General features: G+C 39.5%; 1 protein-coding gene across 2 annotated transcripts in view; it reads left to right on the forward strand.

Annotated features, from left to right (window-relative positions):
- The window catches only part of LOC121718531 (son of sevenless homolog 1-like), a 49,924-nt gene that overhangs the window by 15,853 nt on the left and 6,785 nt on the right, over positions 1 to 27,286 (forward strand). For both annotated transcript variants that reach the window (XM_042103540.1, XM_042103541.1), the window contains exons 2-16: positions 1,217 to 1,342; positions 2,059 to 2,190; positions 3,223 to 3,387; positions 3,527 to 3,736; positions 3,845 to 3,988; positions 6,561 to 6,671; positions 7,483 to 7,581; positions 10,030 to 10,157; positions 12,959 to 13,617; positions 16,603 to 16,684; positions 17,018 to 17,140; positions 17,313 to 17,416; positions 17,692 to 17,914; positions 21,867 to 21,986; positions 22,244 to 22,406. In XM_042103540.1, coding sequence (XP_041959474.1) covers positions 1,217 to 1,342; positions 2,059 to 2,190; positions 3,223 to 3,387; positions 3,527 to 3,736; positions 3,845 to 3,988; positions 6,561 to 6,671; positions 7,483 to 7,581; positions 10,030 to 10,157; positions 12,959 to 13,617; positions 16,603 to 16,684; positions 17,018 to 17,140; positions 17,313 to 17,416; positions 17,692 to 17,914; positions 21,867 to 21,986; positions 22,244 to 22,406 — 2,589 coding nt within the window. The remainder of the gene's footprint in view (positions 1 to 1,216; positions 1,343 to 2,058; positions 2,191 to 3,222; positions 3,388 to 3,526; positions 3,737 to 3,844; positions 3,989 to 6,560; positions 6,672 to 7,482; positions 7,582 to 10,029; positions 10,158 to 12,958; positions 13,618 to 16,602; positions 16,685 to 17,017; positions 17,141 to 17,312; positions 17,417 to 17,691; positions 17,915 to 21,866; positions 21,987 to 22,243; positions 22,407 to 27,286) is intronic.

The following is a 27,286-nucleotide window of genomic DNA, read 5'->3' on the forward strand; positions in this document are numbered from 1 at the left end:
ATATTGTACCAAGTCCCATTCACAGAATAAATGCATATAGTTACAGGTGTTTTGGGAACACCAAAATGAACATTTACAATAAACAATAGATTTTAGTGCCCCCTCAGGTGAAACACAGCATAGCATTTTGCTCCTTTTATAATGGTGTTATGTTCCCAAAACACCTGTAACTACATGCATTCTGAGAATGGGACTTGGTACAATATTGGTACTTAACACACTAAATGTCCATATACTTGGCTATTTCCACATAGATTTTTATTGCCCTACCAGCTACCCCACATACCATTTCAGTTGCATGAAAATGACACAAAAATACAAACACACCTTGTTTTATCCTTATTATTGTCATTGCCTTTTTTTTGACTTCACACTTTGAGACATTAACAAAGGATTATATTTCTAGAGAAAATACTGATTGATGGCAGGTGTGTCACAATAAAGGAGTTTTGAGACCCTCAATATCACTTTTTTTGCATGTTTTTTCTGAAACTAGGGACTTTTGTAAAACCAATGAGACTGTGGTACAAACTTTTAATGATTGAATCGTACTGAGAACATGTTTGTCTTCCATTCTACAAAGTTTGGCTAGTCAGGCTAGGAATAATACTTTTTAAGATGTCCAAACATGGCCTCGAAGATAAGGCCTTTTAGAGAGTGTTCACAAGCAATGGCAAAAAGACTATGAAAACAATAGAATTGAACAAAAATATTTTACAGGTTTTAATTATGGAACCTAAACATTGTGTAGACAATCTTTGAGGAAATCAGAGTCTGTGCTGCAATCATTTTCCTGGATTTTGTCTGATTTGACACAGAATAACTCGTAAAAGTTTTCTGTGACTTTCATCATCTCTCTGCTTATATTCATCCCTCTCACACATTTCTTTACTTCACTTTCTAAGTCTTTTTGCATCTTGCACTGTAACTATTGTTCTGTGTATTTGTATTCTGTGTAAGTATTGCTGAAGAGATCAGGCAGGAGTTATTGGATCGAGAGTTTGCAGTATCATTTTTCCACAAGTATGCAGTATATTGTGTAAGCATCCAACATGCTGTGAAAGCTAGCAGTTCTTCTGTGACCTTGGGAGTGTTATTTTTTTATTAACTTAAATGGTAACATGCTTTTCTGTATAAAATTGTACACAGAAAAATGTCCATGTCCTAATTGTCTGCAGAAAATAAATGTGATGTATGTTGCTTTTTGTGTGTTCAGGTCCTGAGCCAGGTACACCCTAAGCTGTCATCCCAAGAGGAGGCTCTGCAGTACATTGAGGAGTTGATCCTGTTACTTCTAAACATGCTCTGTCAGGCACAGCCACGCACTGTGCAGGATGTGGCAGTGAGTGCAGTTATTATAGCAATTGCTCCAATTGCCTAGCCTCATGCATCATGCTTTTGAGAAGTGGACACATTAACTGCTTATAATTTATTTTGACTGTCTATCTATATTGCACACAGGAAGTTTCGTCAGACCTGCGTTCATATTCATTTTTTTCGTCTAACATATTCAGATTGTATTTTGTCTTTTCTCTAATGCCAGCAGATGAGTCTGATGAAATGTGCAGGTGCTTTATTCAGAGGTTTAAGTTCAAAGCTTAACCACTGAACATGGTAGTGCTGTTCTACCATGTATCCCTTACCATCATTCTGTCTCACTCCATATTTTTCATCTTTCTTTCTTTCTTTCTTTCTTTCTTTCTTTCTTTCTTTCTTTCTTTCTTTCTTTCTCTCTCTCTCTCTCTCTCTCTCTCTCTTTCTCTCTCCTTTCTCCCCCCTTCTTGTGCATATGGTGTAATCACAATTACGTTCTTGAAGCTATACATGTGCTTTGCAGCTTCATATATAGTTTACACATCTACAATGAACTGACCCAGTGTTTCTCCTTTTTACATTCTGGTTTCCCTTCAGTAGAGAGCTGTAGATGTGTTTGTGCTGGTGTTTCCTTAAGTATCATGGAAAATCATTCACCCCTGAAATGGAAACGATTTGTTGTGAAAGTGAATTGTACAGAAATCTGGTCATATTTTCACTTTCTGTGTTCCTATTTCCTTTCAGGAACGTGTACAGAAGAGTTTTCCCCACCCCATAGATAAATGGGCTATTGCTGATGCCCAGGCTGCCATTGAGAAGAGGAAGAGGAGAAATCCTCTTGCCTTACCAGTGGATAAAATCCACCCTTTACTCAAGGTACTACTTAATAACTTATTATCTGTCAGATTCCGTCTCTGGGTATCAACTGCTTATGTGGCACATTAACATACACCAAATTAGATTAATTAATGGTCCAGTTTTTCCTTGTGCACAGCCATTTTTTATGTCATCTATGTCGGATCAATGGCAATGATCAGATGCTAAATGCTGCTTATAAGTGAATATTGAGATCATTCAGATTCCATCACCAATATCTTCATAATTATATAGAAGTTATCAGGATATGGTCTATGGACACACCTCAAGTTGTCATTAGGGGGTGCTATAACACAGTGACACACATGCACATAAATACACACGCACAAACAGACACACACATAAACACACACACACACACACAACCACACACATACATACATACATACATACATACATACATATGTATACATACACACACAAAAGCAAACTCATACATGCACACACTCATTTACATACACATGAGTTGCAAGAGTAGGGGATGGAGACAAATTGATGTGTGATTTTATTTTTGCGGAGAGTGTGCAGGACTGAGCGGTGGTCATATTTTGTACCGCTATGCGGTACATCTAATATTTGGTATACAGTTATTGGATCTTTGAATTATACCAATTAGCAATTTTGAATCATAGAAAGCCAGCAATATTTGAAACCCAGCATATAACAAAGACCATACTATGTGTTTTCACGTTACATTTCACTGTGCATTTCTGAAAAATACCAAATCACAAAGATTTTTTGTCAATCAGTTGAATCTTCTGTTAGTTGTTATATAATGTGAATTCAGAGGGAAAAAAGTCTAAAACATGGAAATATGGTGAAGCCAAAACTGCCTGAGACCTGTTTGTAGGGGAGACACTGAAGAAGAACGCTCTGTTTACAAAGACCAAATTCAGTTCTCAGTTTGTTTTCCTGAAGTGCTGTGGGAAAAGTGAAAGGGGAGGGTTATGTGTATCTTTTCCAGCTAATGTGAAGGATTTTGTAATGAACATTTATCTCCTTAAACCCATAATGCCATCTTCAACCCAACAGGAGGTACTTGGTTATAAAATAGACCATCAGGTGTCTGTGTACATCGTAGCTGTGCTTGAGTACATCTCTGCTGATATCCTGAAACTAGCTGGGAACTATGTACGCAACATTCGTCACTATGAGATCTCCCAGCAGGACATCACTGTGGCCATGTGTGCAGACAAGGTGGGACGTTTTTTAAGGATCACCATCATGCCATTTGGGGTTTTGGTACATATACACATCGAGTATATATGGGATATTCAGAATTGGGTTGTTCTTAGTGTTAGTCCTCGGTCAGTCTGTGATTGCGTTGTCTTGACAGGTGCTGATGGATATGTTCCACCAAGACGAAGAGGACATTAGTGTCTTCCCCCTGATAGATGAAGAGCCGTCATCATCCGAAGAGCAGACTTACTATGACCTGGTCAAAGCTTTCATGGCAGAAGTTCGTCAGTACCTTCGTGACCTCAATCTCATCATTAAGGTGTTCCGCGAGCCCTTCGCATCCAACACCATGCTTTTCTCACTCCATGTAAGCTGTCGCTTTCACCTATGTGATGTTAGCTGCATTTTCTGTTTTTTATCTTTAAGCTTCAGTTTATGCCTTGCTTCTCTCATTGCCTGACTTTATGCCATTTAGGATGTGGAGAACATTTTCAGTCGTATTGTGGATATCCATGAGGTTACTGTGAAGCTGTTGGGGTTGATAGAGGACACAGTTGAAATGACCGATGAGGGTAGCCCACACCCTCTGGTGGGCAGCTGCTTTGAGGACCTCGCTGAGGTAATGGCACTGCCATTCTCCTAAGTAAATCTCAAATCATTGTTATCAGTAAAATGACATAAAGGGACATTTCATCAAGGCAGTGATTTTAATATGGAAGGCAAGTGAAAGAAAAAGAGAAATGTAAACAATCAGTTTTACTATTCTTGCTAAAGGAGCTCACATTAGCCTTCACTTTAGCACACAGCATTTTCCAGGGATATAATTTATTGTCAATCAATCAATCAACATTTATTTGTATAGCACTTTACAACAACCAGTAGGCGCCCAGAGTGCTTCACATCAGAAGCTAAGGGTAAAAACAGCATATCAAGCAGTAAAAAGATTGACATGTAGACTTAAATAAATAACTAGAATTGTCACACCACTACAGCAATTAAAAGCCATTCTAAACAAGTGAGTCTTTAGTTTAGACTTGAAAAGACCAATGTCCGTTATTGTCCGAATATCAGGGGGTAGCTTATTCCAGAGTTTCGGGGCCAAAACCGCAAAAGCCTGCTCATCCCACCGTTTATACCTGGACATTGGGACCTCTAACACCAATTGGTTAGAAGACCGCAAAGACCGGTTGTGCTCACGCAGGGTCAACATCTCAGATAAGTATTCTGGGGCCAGGCCATTAAGGGCATTAAAAACAAACAAGAAAATCTTGAACTCTATTCTAAAACGCACAGGGAGCCAATGTAGTGTATAAAGAACAGGAGTAATATGTTCGCGTCTAGGTGTGTTTGTTAAAAAGCAGGCAGCAGCATTTTGCACAAGTTGCAGACGTGAGATGGACGTTTGACTCAAGCCAGCATACAAGGCATTACAGTAATCGAGTCTTGAACTAATAAAAGCATGAATCGCCTTTTCTAAATCATGCCTGTTAAGAAAGTTCTTAACTTTAGCCAGGAGACAGAGCTGGAAAAAACTTGTTTTAACCACATTACTGATTTGCTTGTCAAATTTCATGTTACAATCAAAAGTTTTCATGTTACAACCAAATTTCTAACAGCTGGCTTGAGATAAGTAGCCAGAGCTCCCAAACTCCGAGCGTGTGTGAAATAATAGGAATAATATCAAATACTTTGATTGCACTGTAAAAACCTGTCTGACCGTGCTGCAAAACAATTTTTAATATTGGCCTCTACACAGTTAAATATACTTTAAAGTGATCACTTTCCATATTATTGGCACGGTGGCTATGTTGATAGTTCGGTTACTGCATTAATAGGCCTACACAATAAACAATGCATGCACAGAAGTACAATGATTGACACACATGGACCGTTAACCTTGCATCAACATTACTTCCTCTTGGTGTCGCCAGTCTGCAATACACACACACACACACACACACACACACACACACACAGTGCAACTGGAAAGTTTTCAGACCCTTTCAAGTTTTCCACATGTTGTTATGTTTCAAACTCATCTTAAAATGGATTCAATTCACTCTTTTTGTCATCAATCTACACACAATACTCCCATTCAAATTGACAGTCATATTAAAAATTAGGAGACCACTGGAAATTTGAATATGATAGGCAACTCATTCGTATGTCACTTAGCAACTATAAGATGACATCAGAAAAATTTGCAGTGGTCTCAATTTTTTTCCATAAAGATAAAAAAAAAAACTAGTTTGTATTGTTTTCAGTATATAGAGACTTACCTAGCGCTTTCTCGTGAAATCATTTGACTTATTTTACGAAAAGTTTGATGTATTTTAAGATATCTCATCCTGAAAAGAAGCAAATTTTTCTGCCAGTGCGTTAAGTAAATTTGTCTTGATAAGAATCTTTAAAATAAGTCAAAGTTAATTAAGTCAAAATGATCTTTTGAGAGAGCGCTAGGTAAGTCTTTTCATACTTAAAACAATACCAAATAGATTTTTTGATTAAGAACACTTAGTTAGATTTAATTGTTTGCAGTGTATATATAAAATGACCAAACCAGGCTTGTTTGGTTTAGCAATATTGATGGAGACCACACGAGGGTCACGTTTAACAAAAGCATATTTATTTAAGTAAATAATTGAGCACAAAAATAGAGAAAATGTCAGGATGGGTGTGGTAAGAAACAAAATTTGAATGCAATTCTGCATGGATGCAGTTTAGTGTAGAAAGCAAAACGAAAGTGCAACTTGGTCTAAGGTGGAGAGGAGGAACCTTGCGCAGCCGCCAGGTAGCCCTTTTATATCGCAACCGCTCAATTAGGGTAGATGACACACATTTGCCTGCTAGGCTCCACCTCTGTAATGCAGACATAAAGAGGACAAACAGACAGGGATGTAACAATATATATGATGTGTATGCCGCGACAAGCCAATACTGTGTGTGTGTGTGTGTGTGTGTGTGTATGTGTGTATATATATATATATATATATATATATATATATATATATATATATATATATATATATATTTACTTTTTTTTTTTTTTATAACTACTGTATTATAACTACACTGTTGATACACTGATGTTGCCCTTTGCACACATGTTGGAAATGTATGTCTTTTTTGCTAGTGGGTGAGGGACTGGTTGTTGGAATCTCATTTTAATTCGGGGTGTGGGTTTTTTCCAGGAGCTGGCTTTTGACCCCTACGAGTCTTTTGCTCAGGACATCCTGCGGAGTGGCTTCCATGATCACTTCCTGAGCCAGCTCTCTAAGCCTGGGGCTGCATTTTACCTTCAGGTTTGAAGCAACAATCAGATGCAGTACAAGACTATTCTGCTTACTCTAATTTGTCCAATATTGTGTGTTCTAAAATCTGAGAATGTATAATTCATAATAAATGACTCGCATCCGTATTGTGATTTACCTATAATAAGTGTGCAGGAACCTTGCGTTATTAGTCACATTGTTTCTTTCTAAACAAAGTTCACACTGTGAACTGGTGCTAGAGTATTCTAGTATAAGGTGCATTCAGACACACTAGTTCTAAGAAAACAGTTCTACTAACTAGAGAGGTTGCCCCTAGAACTACACAGTTCCTAGGGCTTTTGTATTTTGCATTTGCACAGTAGGAACTCTGAGATAACTTAACACACATTAGTAGCCCAATTATTACATGAACATAAAGTTATGAAACAGACAGCATAGCTATTTAGTTACTACCTGATAACATTATCATGAAGCATAAAAAAAGAATTAGCATTGTTCAATGCGGTTTTTATGTATGTTTAAGATTTAAACAGAAGCTGAATTATTTTTTAAAGAGATTTAAATATGGCACTTCTGCTGCCTTGGCATGCACATCAGTCATGGTTCCTATGTACAGAGAAAAGACCCTACTGTACCCCTAAGTAGGATCTCAAATAGATATCGGAACTGCGGTCAGAGGAACTCTTTGATCCATGCTATCCAAATGTGTGAAAAAAGGGGTTCTTGGAACTGCAAAAAGTTCCTACAGTACTGAAAGGGGGATTATCACAGAGGAACCCAACAAGTGATTGCACCACTCTGTCTATCTGTCTCTCTGTCTGTCTGCTCTGTTCATCTGCAGTCTATCTGTGAAGGCTTTAAGGAAGCTGTCCAGTATGTCCTACCTCGCTTGCTGCTAACCCCTGTGTACCATTGCCTCCATCACTTTGAGATCTTAAAGGTAAGAAGTCAACACTATCAGCATCCCCTGTAAACCTCAATGCTTAAGAAATTCAAGAGTCCTATGACCTATGAGCAGTTTTAAGTTAATCCATCGTACAGTATGTCTTGCTCCACTCTGTTTTCACCCAGACAAATCCATTAAAGGGATATTCCACCATTTGGGGAATTGCACTCATTTTCCACCTCCCCTTGAGTTAAACTATTGATTTTTACCTTTCTCCAGTTCATCCAGCCGTTCTCGGAGTCTGGCGATACCACTTTTAGCTCCAGCCTAGCATAGATCATTGAATCGGATTAGACCATTAGCATCTTGCCCGCTAGCATCACACTTAAAATTGACTAAGATTTCTGGTAATTTCTCTATTTAAAACTGGTCTCTTAAGTTAGAAAGTGTAATAAGACTAACGGTAAAAGACTGATGCCGATTTTGTAGGCTGATTTGACATGGAACCTTGCTAGATTGTGATCTAACACAAGTTATTCAACAATTGGGTTCTATGGAAGTATTTATTTGTTTCTGATTGGCCGAGAGACGTTCCATGAGTTGGAATATCCCTGGACATTTCAACTCAGACTTTGCACAGCTAATAATAAATCACTCCGCAATACAATGCAAAGATTTGACACAATGTTCTCATCCCAGCTCTCCACTATTTTAAGCAATGGGTTAGCCTACTCCTTAGCAAACCATAATGAAACAGTGCTTCACCACATCTGTGGATTAAGCCACACAGTCAACTCAATCTAAGTAAGATAAACGAGGATGCTAATTGTTCTCAGCATTGCCAGCATTGTTTATAATATGATTGTCACTTGGAGGAGACTTGTAGACCCTTACATGACATGGCCCAGTGCCCTTGTAACATGCATGCAGCAAAGCTAGATATGAATGTGATTTCAGCCCGACTTTCAACATTTCTTTCAAGAAGACACGTAAACCACAAAGACCAGTAACGAGGGATCTGGAATGTTGGTTACCTAGCAACCAAGACGCTGTCTATTGAAAAGGGAACTATTTTTTGATGCGTAAGAACGATGTCGAAATTAACATTTTTAAACAATAATGGGGTGTTTTCAGATTATTTAGTTTGTGGTAGAATTGTTGTATAAAAGCAATATAGCACTCGTGATCGTGGGATTGGTCATGGATATTCCCACGGCTGTTGTCGCCTGCGCCACTCGGCCTCCGGCCTCGTGGCTACGGCCGAACAACACCCGTGGGAATATCCATGACCAATCCCACTCTCACACTCGTGCTATATTGCTTAATTATTTAGGCTAACCATGGAATTAATCACATTTACACGTTAATTACCGGAAATCTTAGTCATTTTTAAGCGTGATGCTAGCGGACGAGATGCTAATGGTCTAATCCGATTCAATGATCTATGCCAGGCTGGAGCTAATAGTGGTATCGTCAGACTCAGAGAACGGCTGGATGAACTGGAGAAAGGTAAAAATAAATTGTTTAACTCAAGGGGAGGTGGAAAATGAGTGTAATTCCCCAAATGGTGGAATATCCCTTTAAGTCATTGTTCTAGCTTTTCCTCACTATTATTGCTGCTATAACTATTATGTTATACTTCATGGTGCAAATGTTTGTTCTATCTGCCCATGTCTGCTCCCAATGGCAATAGATTTGTGTCCGCAAGTTTTACTTGTGCAGGTTTGTAGTGATGCTATTGGTTGTATCTCAGCCATAGTCTCATCCATGGCAGGTTAAACAGATGACTACATACTTAAACCTCTGATCAACAACTCAACCGCACATCCTCCCTCCCACCTTATTCAATCAATGATACGAATCTGAATGTTGCAGAGGAGTCACAAGGACCAGACCATGTGCCTGTAGAGTCTTTTAATGAGTACAAATCTGGCACTCAGCACTCTAAGCCTCTTTACAAAATTCTTAAGGAGGGGAAACTAAAAGAGTAAATCTTTAAACTGCCTCTACTACATTTTGTTTGAAATTGACATTTTGAGTTTAGGGACTATAAGAACAAGCTTTTAAAGTTGAATGATATCAGATGTGGAATTAGCATTATATATTGTTGATGCAGGTCTTTTGTCATAAACACAATAGAAATTACTAAATAACACAACCTTGATTGTCATCTTGTTCTGTTGCCCTACTCATTCTGTGTCCAAAGAAAATGCACTGGAGAAGCAAACATGATTCTAAACTGCTTATAAAATGGTGTTTTAGGGTATACATTCACGGTTTTTGTGAGTCTCTAATTTCTGTAAAGGGGGAAGGGATATGAATTGAGGGATGAAGACGGGAGAAGGAGCACTTGTTCTGTACTTACTTCTAATCTCCCTCATGAGGAAAGCCTTACAGCGTCATGATCCTGTGTGTGTGTGTGTGTGTGTGCCTGCATGTTTGTCTTTGTGAGTGTATACTTGTGTATACTTCCAGTTTTCTTACCAACTTATTTTTCCCTAGCAACTGGAGGAGAAAAGTGAGGATGAGGAGGATAAAGAGTGTCTGAAGCAGGCCATCACTGCATTGCTGAATCTCCAGAGCAGCATGGAGAGAATCTGTTCCAAAAGCCTCGCTAAAAGAAGGCTGAGGTAGGAGCTTTAATCTGAGTCTCTATTTAAGAATAACTGCCAAAAAACTCTCCTCCATTGCATGCTCTTTGCAATACATTGATAATCATTGTTTCACCGACATATTCAGTGAAACATTTCATCATACACACTCAAACACATACTCAACCTTTCTCATCCAATATGCATCAAACAAGTCCTTCGTTTCCCTTTTGTCCTTAAAATAGTTACTTGACTTTGTTGCAGGGAGGGGGGTGAGTGGAGGGGTTGGTCTTTCACCACTGTTGACCCTGGGAAATTGCGTCAGGATAGGGAGGGATGGTAGGGATGTGGAGTTAGGGGTGGGTAACATTATTGTTCTCTGTTTTCTGGGAAAAAAGCAAGTGGAAGCTTGTGAGTAAAAGCTTCATCTCATTCTGTGAAGCCTGGATATTCGCATTTCTGGTCTTTTATTCGGTTTGTGGCACTATCATTTGGTGTGTTGGATTCTTTTTATTCATCTTCCATGGAAGAAAGAAGAGTTTCCACCTTGAGGACATAAATGATCTTCATTATTGGGGTTTCCAGCTTAGCTGTAATTTTTTTTTACATTTCTGGTCTCTAGTTAACATATTTTTATGGGGAAAGGATGGATCATTTTTTGGTATGTGTCCTAAATAATTTCAATTGTGTGCATACACATTGCAGGAAATGTAGTGTTTTGTGTATTAGAAGACTTTCTTTAAAATGGTTGAGCTTCCCTACCTTGTGTGTGTGTGTGTGTGTGTGTGATTTTGAGAGGGGTGGGTGGGTGTGAAAGACAAAGAACAAGGCATTACCCAATGTGTCAAGGCATTACCCTGAATTTGAGTGTCCTTGTCAGGTTATAGGAGGCTGATTGATATTATTTTATCTATTTATTAATTAAAGATGTTCGTTTGATTGTATGGCAATTTTAGATTTTATACCTCCATTCCCTAGTGTTTTGTTAAGTAATTTTGTGCCTTTTAGCCTGAAACATTTTCAGAGACATGCTTCTGATGTTTTTATTGAGATGAGGAGTAAATCTTGTGATGAGATCAGTGTCACCTTGCTTGCAGCGCAGAGTGACAGTGTTGTCTGCTGGGGCATCCATGCAGCTCATTTTGCTGTACTTTGAGGTGCTGGTATGAGAGGAGTTATCTACGTTCCATCTGCTCTCTGTCACATCTGACACCGTACTCCTCACGGCGAGGCACACGTTTGCCTCACCACTCCTCGCCACGTCTCAGAAACTACAGTAAGCTCTTTTGCAACCCCCTCAGCCAGATTTAAAGCAGACATCCTTTTGAGATGCCTGTACTGGTTGCTGCATTACAGTCCCTTTATTTATATTTTTTATTTGATTTTCTTCCCTGCTTTCCTCAAGTCCTTGTACAGCACAAGCAGATTCTCCTCTAAAAGATTCTCCCGACTCTAGAGGTACCCAATACTTACCTGTCTCACGGCTTGGACACACTGCATCTGTTGCTTGTGTGTTGATTTTTATTTCACCGCCCATGTCAGAGCAACCATGCCGAAATTGCGAGTAGTCTACAGATAAGAAGTGGCACCTATGTGTCATGTAAAAGGCAAATGTGTTGATTCTGTGCTTCAGTTATAGCAGTAATAATAGTGAGGAAAAGCTAGAACAATGACTTAAAGGGATAATCCACCATTTGGGGAATTACTCATTTTCCACCTCCCCTTGAGTTAAACAATTTATTTTTACCTTTCTCCAGTCCATCCAGCCGTTCTCTGAGTCTGACGATACCACCGTTAGCGCCAGCCTAGCATACAGGTAGATCATTGAATCGGATTAGACCATTAGCATATCGCCCGCTAGCATCACGCTTAAAAATGACTAAGATTTCCGGTAATTTTCCTATTTAAAACTGGTCTCTTATATAAACATATTCAGATCAACAACACCAGAATTCCAGCTTCCTCTTTTGATGGTAATCATTATATAATCATGGCAGGTGTGATCTTATCTTTTATTTGAACAACCAATGAATTACAACTGCTTGTAAAGGTTGCCTTTTATAGCAGTATCATGAAGCTAGATAGTCATATTGGTGTTTTTGGTGAAAGTGGAGGCTATATATGTATACTATAAAGATGATTGGCTATAATTGTATTATGTTGAAGGTAAAATAACATAGGTGAAGGAATGTAGTTTTCCAGTGCTCTCTCTCCCCTCTGAACAAGGTAAACATGATTGCTGTATGGTAACTGGTCAACTTTCTGGTCTTCACTTCAGCTCATTAATGTTGCTTATTGTGTATTGATGGCCAGTTAAATCAAAGGCAGACTATGTAGAAAAAAATAGAAGCAGTTCTGCAGCAGGGTCACTTCAGAAACGTTCCTGGTGTGAGCACGCACACACGCACGCGCAACCGTGCTGCAGTAGCAACACAATTCAGTCAGAACGTACACGCAATGGAGGCGGTGTGCCCAAGCCGTTAGATTAGAATTAATCTTCATGTTAATCAACTGTTAATCAATTGAACTCACATAGTAGTGTTTTGGAGCTGTAGATTACAGTGTTGGCTTGGTTATGGTTGTATGATCTTGTCCACACGTTCTTATTTGTAATTAAAACCTGTGAACTTCCCCTGGGTTATCACTGTTAACAGGAGTTATAGGTGTCCTCTTCTCAAGTACTCCTGTCTCCAAACAACTTCCTCCTAGAACATGTTTTAGGAAACAGAACGTCACACCATGTCTACATTATTAGGTCATTCTTTCCACATGACCCATCACTCACATATCACATTCTCTGGGTTTTTACTAATATTTGCTTTATATCCCTTCCATTGTAGCGAATCGGCCTGCCGCTTCTACAGCCAGCAGATGAAGGGCAAGCACCTGGCCATCAAGAAAATGAACGAAATCCAGAAGAACATCGATGGCTGGGAAGGCAAAGACATTGGTCAGTGCTGCAATGAGTTCATCATGGAGGGAGCTTTGACGCGGGTGGGTGCCAAACACGAGCGTCACATTTTCCTGTTTGATGGCCTAATGATCTGCTGTAAATCCAACCATGGACAGCCGCGGCTTCCAGGTGCTAGCACTGCTGAATATCGCCTCAAAGAGAAGTTCTTCATGCGCAAGGTGCAGATCAATGACAAGGATGACAAGGAGGGCGAGTACCGCCACGCCTTTGAAATCATCTTGAAGGATGGCAACAGTGTAGTTTTCGCCGCTAAGTCAGCTGAGGAGAAGAATGGCTGGATGGCGGCTCTAATCTCACTGCAGTATCGTTCCACATTGGAACGCATGCTGGACTCTGCAATGATGCAGGAGGAGAAGGAGGAGCAGATGCGCTTGCCTGGGGCTGAGGTATACCGCTTTGCTGAGCCAGACTCAGAAGAGAATCTGGTGTTTGAGGAAAATGTGCAGGCCAAGTCGGGCATCCCCATCATCAAGGCTGGCACAGTGCTGAAACTCATTGAAAGACTCACCTTCCACATGTATGCAGGTAAGAGGGGGTATCAGGAGGTTATTCGGTACTTTGTTTTAATCAATTATTTTTTTTCTCCATCTTGTTTTTTTGTGTTAATTTGTTTGGTGGGGTGAGTTACCAAGAGCTTCCATTTACTGCACTAAACTGTTATGTCTCAAGGAAGCATGTGCGGTGTGGTTTGTCTATCAAAAAACAGGCAGCACAATTTTCACAAAACTCATTAAAGGGACAGTGTGTAACATTTTCAGTTGTTTGTTAGCTATATTAACATTTCCCATTCATAAATGTGGCCTCAGTCATGTTTAATTACCACCACCACCAATTTGAAGCATACCTACAGTATGGGCTTAGAAATCGGCATTTACATATACATAGCGTTTATAAACGCTCCATCTACGTGCGCCATGTTAAAATAACGGTGGCCGGCTAGGGACATTTGTGAAATACAGCGCCGTTTTTGGCATGCAAAGAAAAACTTTCTTGGATTCATCTGCTGAATTTCCCTACATTCAGCGATGTAAGTTATGAACGCATTTTCTACAACCTACATGTCTTCCTAACATTCCGACATTGGCATTGCATTTTCCAACGAAACAAATAGAGAAAAATTTTGAAAACGTTGTTCGTGATCTGTCACTGTCTCAGCAAAGCTCTTGTGCACAGCCACCTGTTCAAAGGCTCTACCCAGAGACACCTACCATAGTTTTGCTAGAACTAGCAGACTACCACAACGTTGCTGAATGTATGTTATTATTAGGTTAGTTTGCAACAATGTACAAGTTTAACCCAAGTCCTTAGCATCTAGCTAGCGAACATCACTAGCCATTCCCATTCACTTTCAGTTTATTGTGCTAATGTTAGCTAACTAGCTCGGTTAACAGGCAAAATTGAATGATTTATTCCATGTCCGAAAGTGTGTTTCATTGGCATCACACACAAGCAATGACAAAAGAGAAAAGTTTATGTTTTGACACACCTACGGTATTTAGGAGCTAAGGCCATCATCTAGGTAGATTCGCAACAAGATGAGTTGCAACTAGATATGGTAACGTTAAATGCTTTGCGATGGCTTGCAACAGCTGGCAACAACGTGCACCATTTAATTCACACCGCTGCAACTCCTTCTGCGACGGTTTCGTCTCGACGCGGATCTTTGTTGTGAATTGGGTGTTACTGTATGTTTTTGATGTGCGACGGCTACCGTAGTTCTATTAGGTTGTAATATAATCCCTAAACACTAGATGGGAGAAGATCTTACACATGGGACCTTTAATTTTTGGAGCATATCCTACTCATTGGGTAAACTTCCATAGGCTATTTTCTCACAATGATAATGAAAGTGAGTGCCCTTATAGTTTAACTGAAGAATTTGTGTGTAAAGCTGTCTGTCATTCTTATAACATAAATAATGCATTCATAGCCTACCAGAAATTACCACATTTGATGTGGAGAACTTGTGATGTGCACTCAAGCCATTTCAATGCAGGCTAAATGTATAGGAGATCAACAAGTGGGCTAGTGACGAAGATAAATGACATTGTCACAAATGTGAGACAGACCGACCCTATCTTTAGTATTTTTGCCCCTTGAAGAATTTCAAACATTTCGAAATATGTTGTTATTCTTCTTATAGCTTAGATCAAAACAGCCTTATGACTGAGGCTTACAATTATTACAAAAAAAGTTAAATGCACTTAACTGTGCTCAGTTCGACCGCTGGTTGGTTTGAGGTTGCAGACTGGCATGCCCCAGCTGCAAAATATACTAAAGAAAACACTGAATACCCTTACCTTACAGTAGCTTAAACTATCATAGTTGGTTGATTTTTGCCTATATGCATGCGTGTGTAGTGGCGGCTGGTGGTTGAAATAAAATAGGAACTGGGTTCCCACGGGTCATGGAATTTCTGGAATATCATGGAATTTTAGAAAGTCTATTCCAGACATGGAAAGTCAGGGAATTTTATAATTTTTGGGGCAAAGTCATGGAATATCAGGGAATTTTGTTGTAGCAGTTTAAAATAGCCATCCTTTGTGAAGCGACCTTGGGTACCTTGAAAGGCGCTTAAATAAAATGTATTATTATTATTATTATTATTATTATTATTATCCTTTGGCCATTTAAGATTAAAATAGCTATGTTTTGAAAAATACAACCAATTGAAATTGGCTTAAAGCTATGCCATTGTTATAATGATAAGTTTTGATGGCAACTCTAACCTGTATGTATTGTAATTGTTTTTGGACTGTTGAGAAGTAGGGTTGACCTGTTACCACCCAAGTTCAACCTTGTCAGTTGAACTGCAGCATAAATATAGCACAGTGCTTCATCCATTTTTTTCTTGTTTCTATTAACCCTTGGGAAATAAGCCTTTGCAGCAAAATAGTGCATGTGAGCAAGCGTGTATGCAGAGGGTTGGAAAGGGAAAAAGGTGCTTCCTGTCCCACGCTACATGCTAGGCCTGGCTTCCCTGCTGCAACACACACACATGTACATACTTGAAAACATTCACTTAATCTAACACAGTTCACAGACAACCACCTGTGTTAAGCCTAGTGTGTGTATATGTGTGTGTGAATGTGTGTGTATTCTATGGACATGACCCTTTAGTATGAGCCTTGAATGGCTCTGCAATTGTGTAGTCAGAGCTATTTTAAGTAGTGTTTCTGTGCGCACACACATTGAGCTGCCTTTGTACGTCAGAGCAGTGTCTGTTTCCTGCCTTTTAAATAATTCCAGGCCAATTGTTTGTAAATCCACACCAAGGCAGCTATTGTTCCCACAGTAGCCTCACTAAAAGAACAGATCCATCATGTGGCCAAACAGCTCAGTGAAAACCCTGAGCTGCTTCTATGAAGTTTCAGCAATGCTACATTTGACTCCCTTTTAAGCATTCACTGTCTTGACTTAAATCTAATGCCTACTTTGTGTAATAGACTTGTGTACTTCACTTGGCAAACACAAAAATTAACTGATGAACTAAATGTCGTCTTTCACCAGACCCCAATTTTGTGAGGACCTTCCTGACAACATACAGGTCATTCTGCAAACCACAGGAGCTACTTGATCTGCTAATAGAGAGGTGAGAAGAGGCTACAGTGAACACATCATTTCATACACTGCTGTTTAAAAGTTTGGGCTCACTTAGGAATTTCCATACCAACATGTTATATAGTTTGGAGCTATGCTTTTGGTCACCGTCCTCTTTTTGGATGAAATTGGCTTCCACAGCTGTTTGTAGAATTGTGATGTTTGACTTGTAAAATTTGCTGTTTCAATAAAGGCATTGTAATCTTTTTTCTATAGATGAGTGCCTTGGCTTTCCTTCAAGATTTAACTTATATTGTCACAAAGAACACTACATTTATTTGGATGTATTACATCGTATTATGGCTGCTTCTCCCAACTGCTTCAGGTTTGACATCCCTGAGCCAAAGCCCACTGAGGCAGATCAGATGGCCTTAGAGAATGGAGACCAGCCCCTGAGTGCAGAACTGAAACGATTCCGCAAGGAGTTTGTTCAGCCTGTACAACTGAGGTATACATGCATGCATTGAAACACACAGACATATTTGGGTTGGCCATAAAGACTTTTCAGGTTGTCTGTATTGTTTAGCCTGACTGATGTCAGTGTTTTTTAGCATAATGAAAAACACACAGCATCAGACTTAAACATGCACTCTTGCCTAAAGTTAATTGTCTATCTGCAGGGTTCTGAATGTATGTAGGCACTGGGTGGAACACCACTTCTATGACTTTGAGAGGGATCCTCAGCTACTTCGACGCCTAGAGGAGTTTATTGGCACAGTTCGAGGTAAAGAAATGCACGTTGGAAAACAAGAGAAAGATATCCGCTCACTGTCTTCTATGCTCCTAGTGTAGTTTAATGAGTACAACGTTTTGATCGCTCAGATCTTCGTCAGATACACTCACATAGCTCTGTGGACCATTGTCATTATGATCATCACAAATTGGTGTATTAAGTTATTCTGAGCTATCTCTTCTTGCTAATCTCTTATGTATGTGTGCTTCATATAATATTTGTATTAAGTATTTATTTATATTAAGTATTGTGCTAACTCTTTGTAGGGAAGGCAATGAGGAAATGGGTAGAATCCATTACTAAGATCATCCAGCGAAAGAAGCAGGTTCAGGCTAATGGGCCAAGCCACAACATCACCTTTGAGAGTCCACCTCCTCCCATTGAGTGGCACATCAGTAAGCCTGGCCAGATTGATCAGTTTGACCTCATGACTCTACACCCCATTGAGATTGCTCGACAACTCACTCTCCTGGAGTCTGACTTCTATAGGTATGTTCAGCTGTAAATGCTGAGGCCTCCATTGTTGGTATGCATACATGTAATTGTCGCTAGGAAAGCCTTTTAAAAAGCATTGCATGCACATAGCTCTGATTATGGCTAACTTTGAAAATAGTACCGTAATTTCCCAATTATTAGCCGCAGTTTATACATTGATTTTGCAAAATTTTTCCTGCTATGAGGTTAATACACGGGGGCAGTTAATATGGTATTAATATGGTTTCGGTTTATAAAACCCTATCCTGTGACTTATACACAATGCGGCTAATACACAGGAAATCACTGTAATAAATAATATGATTGTTTAGTGAAGCTTTCTTGGTCAGCCCATCCTCCGCTTAGATAAATGTGTTGTAACAACAGCTGGAATCAATTACCATGTGCAGTACCATCAACAAAAAGAGGTAGAATCCATTCATACTCTTAAAAGGGTCTACTCATGGGCTACATTTACGCCGTCAGTTAAATATGACCCAATTCCGATGTGCAACATGGACGTGTAAACAGGAAAAAAACGCATAGATTCTTATATTTCCAGATCAGCTCATATGTGGAATTGATTTATTTTAGGCCTCATTCATATGTGGAAATAAATCAGATATGTGCCAGTGCGACTGCAGTCTAAACAGGCAGATTGGATATTCCCTGTCATTTTCAATTTGCACATCGTTGAAAATGCCCACAATCTTTTACGTTTTTGCATTTACATTACATACAATGTTGCTTTCAGTTTCACGCGAACGCACGACTGGCAGAACAATATAATTAAAATGAAAACAGAGATGGAAAAGCTGCAATAAAAGCGGTAGGCTCTCCACTTTCTTTTTCGCCTTAAAATAAAACCGACTTCTCATGATACTTTGGAAACTAAAGTAAACAACTAGCTACTGAAATGCACTAATGCAAGCTTATTCTGTGCATTTGCAGTGCCTTTTGTTTTCATTTCGGTGGCTGGTCATCATTTCGGTGCACCTCTGGTGTGCATGTAGATCAGTGTTGCGTGGGTCTGTTCACAAGCGCCCCGAGCTTGCCCGATATTTTAATCAACCCAACCGCAACTTGGACCGCGAATATTAATTAATCCGACCCGCTTATTTATAAAATGTGTGCTTTTGGTTAGATTAGATTAGATTCAACTTTGTTGTTATTGTGCAGAGTACAAGTACAGAGACAACGAAATGGAGTTTGTGTCTAACCAGAAGTGCAAAAAATGCAATTGCAATGCATGCAATGTGATATAAAAAGTAATTGGTGCATAGACAGGACAAAAGATATAGTGCAGTGTAGACAGTAGTATACAGTTGTTTTCAGAAGGTGTTTTAGAGTAGTATAAATTAAATATAAGTATGTGCAGTAACTTCATAAGAGCAGAATACATATGGCTATGTAATATGTAAGGGATAATGTACAGAACGCCGGGAATTATTGGGAAAATAAGTCCGACGCGCAGCGGAGGGGTCTTGTTTCGCCCTGAAGGGACTTATTTTCCCATAATGACCGGCGTTCTATACATTATCCCGCTTATTATACGGCTACTTGCCAAAACTAAATAATAAACTCCCCACGATATGACTTTAGCCTACATAGCCTAGCCTATTTGTTACCGTTCATCGTGGCATTTGCTAAAAAACAAATAGTTCGCAACAACACACACTGCTGAACTTGAATCAAACATTCTTTAGAACACAGCTGATCAACCGTCTGCTTTCACGTTTGAATGAAGTTCCAGTCCTTGCGTAGTGATATGAAAGACGTATCAGAAGCACAAAACCCGCCATTGACAGCGGTAATTATATGTTTGCAGCGGTAATTACATGAATTTATTTTACCATAGAACATTGGGAAATCCCATTCAAGTCAATGGAGCGTTCTACTAGCATTGTGAAGAGCCGTATAATAAGAACAATGTATGAACAACATGTACAGATATGTGCAATATAGTGGCAGTACCATTATAGTAGTAGTAAGAACAATATAGATATATGCAGTGTATTAACAGAATATATTACAGAAACAGAATAAATATGAACACTGCAGTTAAACACCACTCATTGACCTCCAATGAAGGAATTTCGGAGCTGCTTAAAGAAATGTTTCCCGACTCTGACATCGCAAAGTCATTCACGTGTGGTAAAGACAAAACCGGGTACATCATCAGATTTGCCCACAAGTTCATATTAGGCCTATAGCACAAGTGCAAACAATAGTTCACCAGTTCATGTAGTGGATGCCAGTTTGTGAATCAGCAACAGTTCATAGAAGATGGCAGTTTGTAATGCATCAACTTGCAGTGAATGCCAGCCAGTGTGCTGGAACTATCCATTCTCTCCATTGCACATTTTATGTAGTTTGTTTTATTTTATTTACTAAGTGAAATAAATATGTGCAATATGTTGTCAACATCAGTGAGTCTCTAAATCTATTCTTTTTTATATGTTATATATGTCAAAATCTGTGTATCGGTATATAATAGAAAGGTTGCTGATTAAGAAATTGTCAATTCAGTGTCGTGATGGTTTAAAAAAAAATCTGAAGGTAGTAAAAAAGGTATTAAAAAGTAGTAAATTTAACATAAGGATTGCTGTATATACCCTGAGTATGAACTATATACAAATGTGTACAGCTATGTGCAGTGTGGTAACAGTACCATTCTAGTGCAGAAACAGTAACATTTGAATAGTTAAAAATATGTGCAGCCTATCATGCAGTGTGATCGTAGGCCATTTCTGTAAAACAAACTAATTTATTTGCGAAACTTTTTACAACAGAACTACACACAGCTAGGCATGCAGGACATAATGTTTGCGCAGGAGAGTGAATGAAAATAAGAGCACAAGCACGTGCTTAAGATTAGCTAAACACTAAGACAAGACTTCAAGGCCATGGACATACATTTTTCTTTCGAAAACAGAAATGGTGAAGGCAGCAAGGTAGGCAAGAGAGATACATTGCTGGTCAAAACGTTAGCATAATAACTGGTTTATAATGCTGAATGAAGCACAATGCTTTACTGAAGCACATACACTGTTTAAAGTCACAGACACAATGAACTAAGGTAACTTTTATGCATGCGCGAACCTATACGGCCTATACATACCGGTAGATATGGCTGTGTAGTCTGTGTACCATTCCTGCAGGCGCCTGCTCACGGCTGTAGGCTAAAGGTTTAACGTGGGAAGGTGGCAAAGTATCAGCATTATTTTACTAAGCTGTTCCAGGTCAGTATGTAAGGGATAATGTATAGAACGCCGGTCATTATGGGGAAAATAAGTCCCGACAGGGCGAACCGGACCCCGACGCGCCAGCGGAGATGACCGGCGTTCTATACATTATCCTGCTTATTATACTAGCTTCTCTCCTCCATCTCTACCATCTTCACCTATGTGGCAAGTATGCTTCAACCAATGATGTCTTTGAAAAGCAATTAGTAAATATTTAAATTAAATATTGATGCTAGCCTTCTCGTGACTTTAAATATTTTTAGAAAATATATATTTAATTAATTGTAACTGACCCGCCCGCAAATGACCCGAATATCATTCATCATTATTTTTTTTTTTTTCAATTTCGGCCGGACTGCGCAACACTGATGTGGATTGTCTCAAGTGTTATACAAATTTAGTGAACCATATAAACAGATATCTGATATGGGCCACTCTCAAACTTAGATGTAAACAGGCAGTCCAAAAAATCAGATATAGGCAGAAAATCCGAACTGTGCATCAAGGCCTGCCGTAAAAGCAGCCATGGAGTTGCTTCCTCAGTTGTCCACAACTCAGTTGTATGTGCCTACTGGAAATCTGTAGCCAGCTTTGCTCAAGGTCATTCCCTGTGTTTCCAACAGCTTCCACAAAACAGCATTTTTTAGCTAATGCCGAATCTCTGAAAATTAAATCTGGTAGAAACAGCACATCAACTCATTTATTTCTGGCTTGGTTTACAGGTCTGTCCAACCGTCAGAGCTGGTGGGCAGTGTGTGGACCAAAGAGGACAAGGAGTTGAACTCACCTAATCTACTTCGCATGATCCGTCACACCACCAATCTCACACTCTGGTTTGAAAAGTAAGAATTCATTTTAAACTGTAAAACATAATTTGCTTGTGAAGGCTTTCTTAAATGGGCCGCTGTTATCCGCTGTTGCCATCTGTTTTTTATTTGTTACCTTTGTTACCTCTGAGAACCCATTACCTTTTGGTGCCTGCCCTTCTAGTTTCCCCCAAAAAATTGGTTGTGTCCACACTTTTAAAGCAGACATAAGCTCTGTTCGGAAATCCTGTGCATTGCACGGCGTGTTGATGGTTACTCCTGCCTCCTCTCAGGTGTATAGTGGAGACGGAGAACTTGGAAGAGCGTGCACTAGTAGTGGCACGCATTATTGAAATTCTGCAGGTTTTCCAAGAACTCAATAACTTCAACGGTGTACTGGAGGTGGTCAGCGCCATGAACTCCTCCCCAGTCTACCGACTGGACCACACATTTGAGGTAAGTTCAACCAAAGTCCTTTTAGGCAAGTCCCTCCACTCGGCGGCCATTTGGCACTCGTTGGGCATCCATTTCGGCAGAAATGCGCGTGCGCAAGGCTTCACGACACCAATCTTGCTCCAGTGGCGAGATCACAACACATGATTGGCACGATGTCTTCACAACACACCATATGATTGGCTCAATGTATTCACATGTCGACGTTTTGCCGAGGAAGGGGTGGGATATGTGTAGACAACGGCCATATTGGCGTGACAAACTAGCCCCATGCATTTCTGAGTGCTGTTCATTTTGAGTGCTGTGTCTCCACATTAGAAAGTCTCTGGTTCAACTCAATAAATTTGCAGCAGTGGAGCAACAATGGGTCATATTATTGGTTGGTGTAGAGTAGTGAAGATACAAATTTTACAAATTTGAACAAACAAGGTCTATACAGGTGGGTCTCAAAAAATGTCCCCCTAATTTAGTTCAGTGGATCTCCCATATATTCTAGATTCAGTAGATATAAAGTGAAATATTTCAAGCCATTTTTTGTTGTAATATTGATGATTACAGCTTACAGATCATGAAAACCAAAAATAAGTATCTGAAAATATTAGAATAAAGAGATAATACAAAAATGTCAGTTTCTTGAACCTTTAAACTCTAAGTCTGGTTCAGTAAGCACAACAGACAAAAGACTGCAGACTTGATAGTTGTCCAGAAGGCATTTATTGACAACCTCCACAAGGAGGGCAAGCCACAGAAGGTGGGCAGGGTGTTCACGGAGTGCTCTATGAAAGCATATTCATGTAAAGTTGAATGGAAAAGTGTGGTAGGAAAAGGTTGTGGACTGAAGCTGGAGTCTGCATCAGGAGCCACCATGCACAGACATATTCCTAGTGTCAAGCCACTCCTGAATCAAAGACCAGGTTAGAGCGTCTTATGTGGGCTAAGAAGAGACAGAACAGGGCCTAGTTTCCCGATAACGATGGAGACACGCTCTTACGAGGGTTTTCTACGATTCATCTTACGATCGTTCGTTTGGTTTTTTCGACTGTTTCCCGAACATGCTCTTAGCGTGAACGCGCGTGCACTGCTCTTAAGATGCTCTTAAGGGGAGCTGTCCACGTTAATAGTTCTGAAATATCCTCTTATTTGATGGTGATGTCAGGTGACTGCACGTCACAGCTATTCCAGTTTAAACTTCGGATCTACACATTAATTCACATCAATACGAAAATAGAAACACTTTGACATCTGCATGTAAGCATCCCAAGTAGGTTATATACCACACAGAGACATAAATAATTGTAATTATTTAAGATTAGATTGTTGCACCATGCAATAATTTGTCGCGGGTCACACGTTTGAAGATAAGAAAGAAGTCGAGTAAGAAAGTGAGGAAATGTGTTAGATTTTGATGCAGTACAGACTAAACCACATGTTCCTTTCTCTGCTTTTACCTCATAGGCCTAATAAAATATAGCCTTCACTTAGCAAAGATAATGGCAAACTATTCTGGCAACGTCTCGTTTCATAACTTGATTGCATTTTTGTCCGCTTTTCATCACATTATTATGACCATTAAATGTAGGCTATGCTATTTTGCACGCTAAAATCTGATTCATCACAGGTAAACACAATAAAGAATAGGAACGTAAGTTGGATAATGTATTCTAAGTTGTAATTCCTCTGTATGTCCTGTTGGTGACCTCAGTGAGAAGTACTGTTAAGATGCTCTTAGCCGGTAACGAGAACTCTGGAGCACTCTAGAGATCTACGAGTGTTTTCACGACGCTCTTAAGCTACGATGGTTTCGGGAAACAGTCGGCAAATCTTAAGACATTCGTAAGAGGGACTTTACGACGCTCTTAGGCTTAAGATGCTTTCGGGGAACTGGGCCCTGGACCGTTGCTCAGTGGTCCAAACTCCTCTTTTTGCATAAAAACAGAATTTGCATTTCATTTCAACTAGTGCAGTGCCCGTTCAAACATGCCATTCCTGTAGAAAACCTGTAGCTGAATTACATGCCTGCAGGTATGCCTGCTTTAAAAATAGGATGATAGGGGAAACATAATTTCAGCTAAACATAATCAATATTGAATCAATAATGAATACTGAATATTATATTAATATATATTAACCTATATTTTATTAATGTGCAGTAAGAAGAATTTAGGCTGCATGTGATATTTCTACAGATCAGAATGACATAAGCCTAACAGCTGTTTTGAGTTAAGGATATATTATTGTTAAGCTTATTGAATATCATCGTTTTGAAATTTGCAACGGTGTGACTCTCTGGTAGGCCTAAGTGACATCACGCACTGTCTGCCACTCGTTGCCTGTAGCTGATCGAAATGACATAAGCCTGAAGCTTTGATGTAAGGCTATATGTTTAGCCTATTGAATAGCTTAACAATATAAAAGACAAACCATTTTGTAGAAAGATGAGATCATATGAGATTTGCAACGATGCGACACAAAAGCTTTGGTAGCACAAGTGACGTCGCTGCATACAGGGAGTCATTATTGTTGAGGTCAGACATAATAATTATCCAAACATCTTGCATCTTAACCCGTGATTCAGTGCTACCAAAACTCCGCTTACCCTCTCTGCCTCTGGTCCTGCGCTGTGCTGTGTGAGAGGGGGAGTGGCTACGGTATTAGACTAGTAGCCTAAGCCTTATTTTTTGCACTCTATGGCTGACAGCCTTTAATGTAGCCTACATGTGCATCAGTTCTAGGCTCAATTTAATTTCTAGGAAAATGTTTTTTTATGTTTTTTAGCCTATGTTACAGCAAGAATTAGTGCCTGGCATGCGGGGGCGTGGCATCACAATGGTTGCTTCCCATCGTGATGTATGTCAACCATCACAATGGACAATGATCTCATCTATCGGCACAACCCTAATGGAGGTCACGTGTTTTGATGCAAGATGCTAAATGGTGCACATGTTCCCACGGTGATCACATGATTGCATGAAGACTTTAGCCTATATGTTTTTTTTTATAAACGAATAGAAAGCATCTTTACTATGTTCTGTTTATGTAGCTTTTCATTTTTTAAAGAGGAAAAAAAAAGCTTCAGATGAAATATTTTGGCGGACCCCCGGTTGAATATCACTGATATACAGTATGTTATTGAAGGTCTTCAATGGCACAGAAATAGTGTCTCGGACAAGTGTTACCTACCTGCAAGTGTTCCCTAGGCTTTAACATTAGAGCGGTCACTTACCTGTAAATCTATTGTTGCCAGAATATAAGTGTGCCAGCAAATTGAAGTTGTTGTGCTGCAAATCAAGGCATTTTTGACTGCTTGTGTCATCACTGATTCAGTGTTATTTTGACTGCATGTCCTGCTTGGTATTGTGGTTTGACAGTTAAATTTTAAGAACAAACTGTAAGTGATGCAAAATAATGTTATTTGGTATCTGTAAAATGCACCCTGCCCACCCTCTCGAAATCAGTTCAGTATGTTTGTTTTCACATAATAATGGTCTATGCACAACACAATCATAATATCAGGGCCAGCATGTGTTCTTGTAAAGTGCCTAGAATGAATAATGCAGTCACAAGTGCCTTTTACACTGCTATCACATTATGGAACAGTACATGAAAATTCCATAGAGGCTTTTAGAAGTCAGGTAAAGACCAAATTCGGCCCGTGTCCGGCCCAATTCCGGCCCACAACGTATGTCAAAATAATAATGTAACCCGACCCTTGAGGGTATTTTTAATTGCGACAAACAACGATACTGATTAAAATAGATGATAGATCCAAGTACGGTGACATCCCATTTGTACTGTCCTCCACTATTTGCTAGACATCCAGAGCTTGATTCAAACCCAAAATCGCTGCACAAAGTTTTCAGGAAATACTTGTATTAGGCTACACGTGAGAAACACGAAGACATGCATTTGTAATGACGCGGAAGCGATGCAGGCCATAGTTTTGCACAAATTGAAGCAGAAATAGGCCTACACCAAATGTTCGCGTGAGATGAAGTCTTAGGTAGGCTATGTTATTCACCTATTCTGATTCTGAAGGAGAATATCCTTTTGGAGATTATGATCGATCGTCTATTGACAGTGATGGTCACGTTGCATCTGTGAATGGAGGTGCGTCTTTGCGAATATACGACAGTGTCCACTAAGCATACCATGCTTATTTCGACCCTCTGCCCTATGGCGCGGGAATCGTGCCTAAAACCTTCCGACCGTCCATCTGATCAATCAACCAACCAACTGACCGTCATACATGTATCAGAATAAATGCCTTTTTATAAGCAGCCTACATATACCTACATGAACCTACATATCCAACATGTGCCCAGAATTGGTACTTATTCTGTTGGAACATGATGGATACATGTAGGCTTGTGTTGGAACATGAATACATGTAGGAAAACTGTACAATGTTGAAACTTCATTAAATGAACATTCATTAGTCTATTTGTGTCGTTATTAGTGACAAGCTATTGCTATTGTTGCTTAAACTATTATGCGTAATAACCATCTGCAAAACAGGACTACCAATTATCTGTGAGATATGAGAAATGCCATAGGCTGGCCTTACCACATTTTCTCTTTCTTACATCAATACGTTATGGAAGCATATGAGCCCACTTCAAATCATCTCCAAATATGTGATTATGTATCCTAGCCTATAGGCTAAGTTTAACAACGTTTTATGGACAATATGCCTCGGACTGCAATTTGAATAGATTTTGCTGTGCTGTACTGTAAAAGTAGGCCTACGGCCATTTCTTAGAGTGGCTTGAGATTAACATAGCCTAAATACTGTAATGTTGACACCAATAAAGATACGTTTATTAAGTAGGCTAACAAGAGTTTTCAGCTGAAATGGCATGAAGACTATGTGGACCGCCTGGACC

Source organism: Alosa sapidissima, chromosome 9 (genome assembly GCF_018492685.1).
Source record: "Alosa sapidissima isolate fAloSap1 chromosome 9, fAloSap1.pri, whole genome shotgun sequence".
NCBI classification, from domain to species: domain Eukaryota; kingdom Metazoa; phylum Chordata; class Actinopteri; order Clupeiformes; family Clupeidae; genus Alosa; species Alosa sapidissima.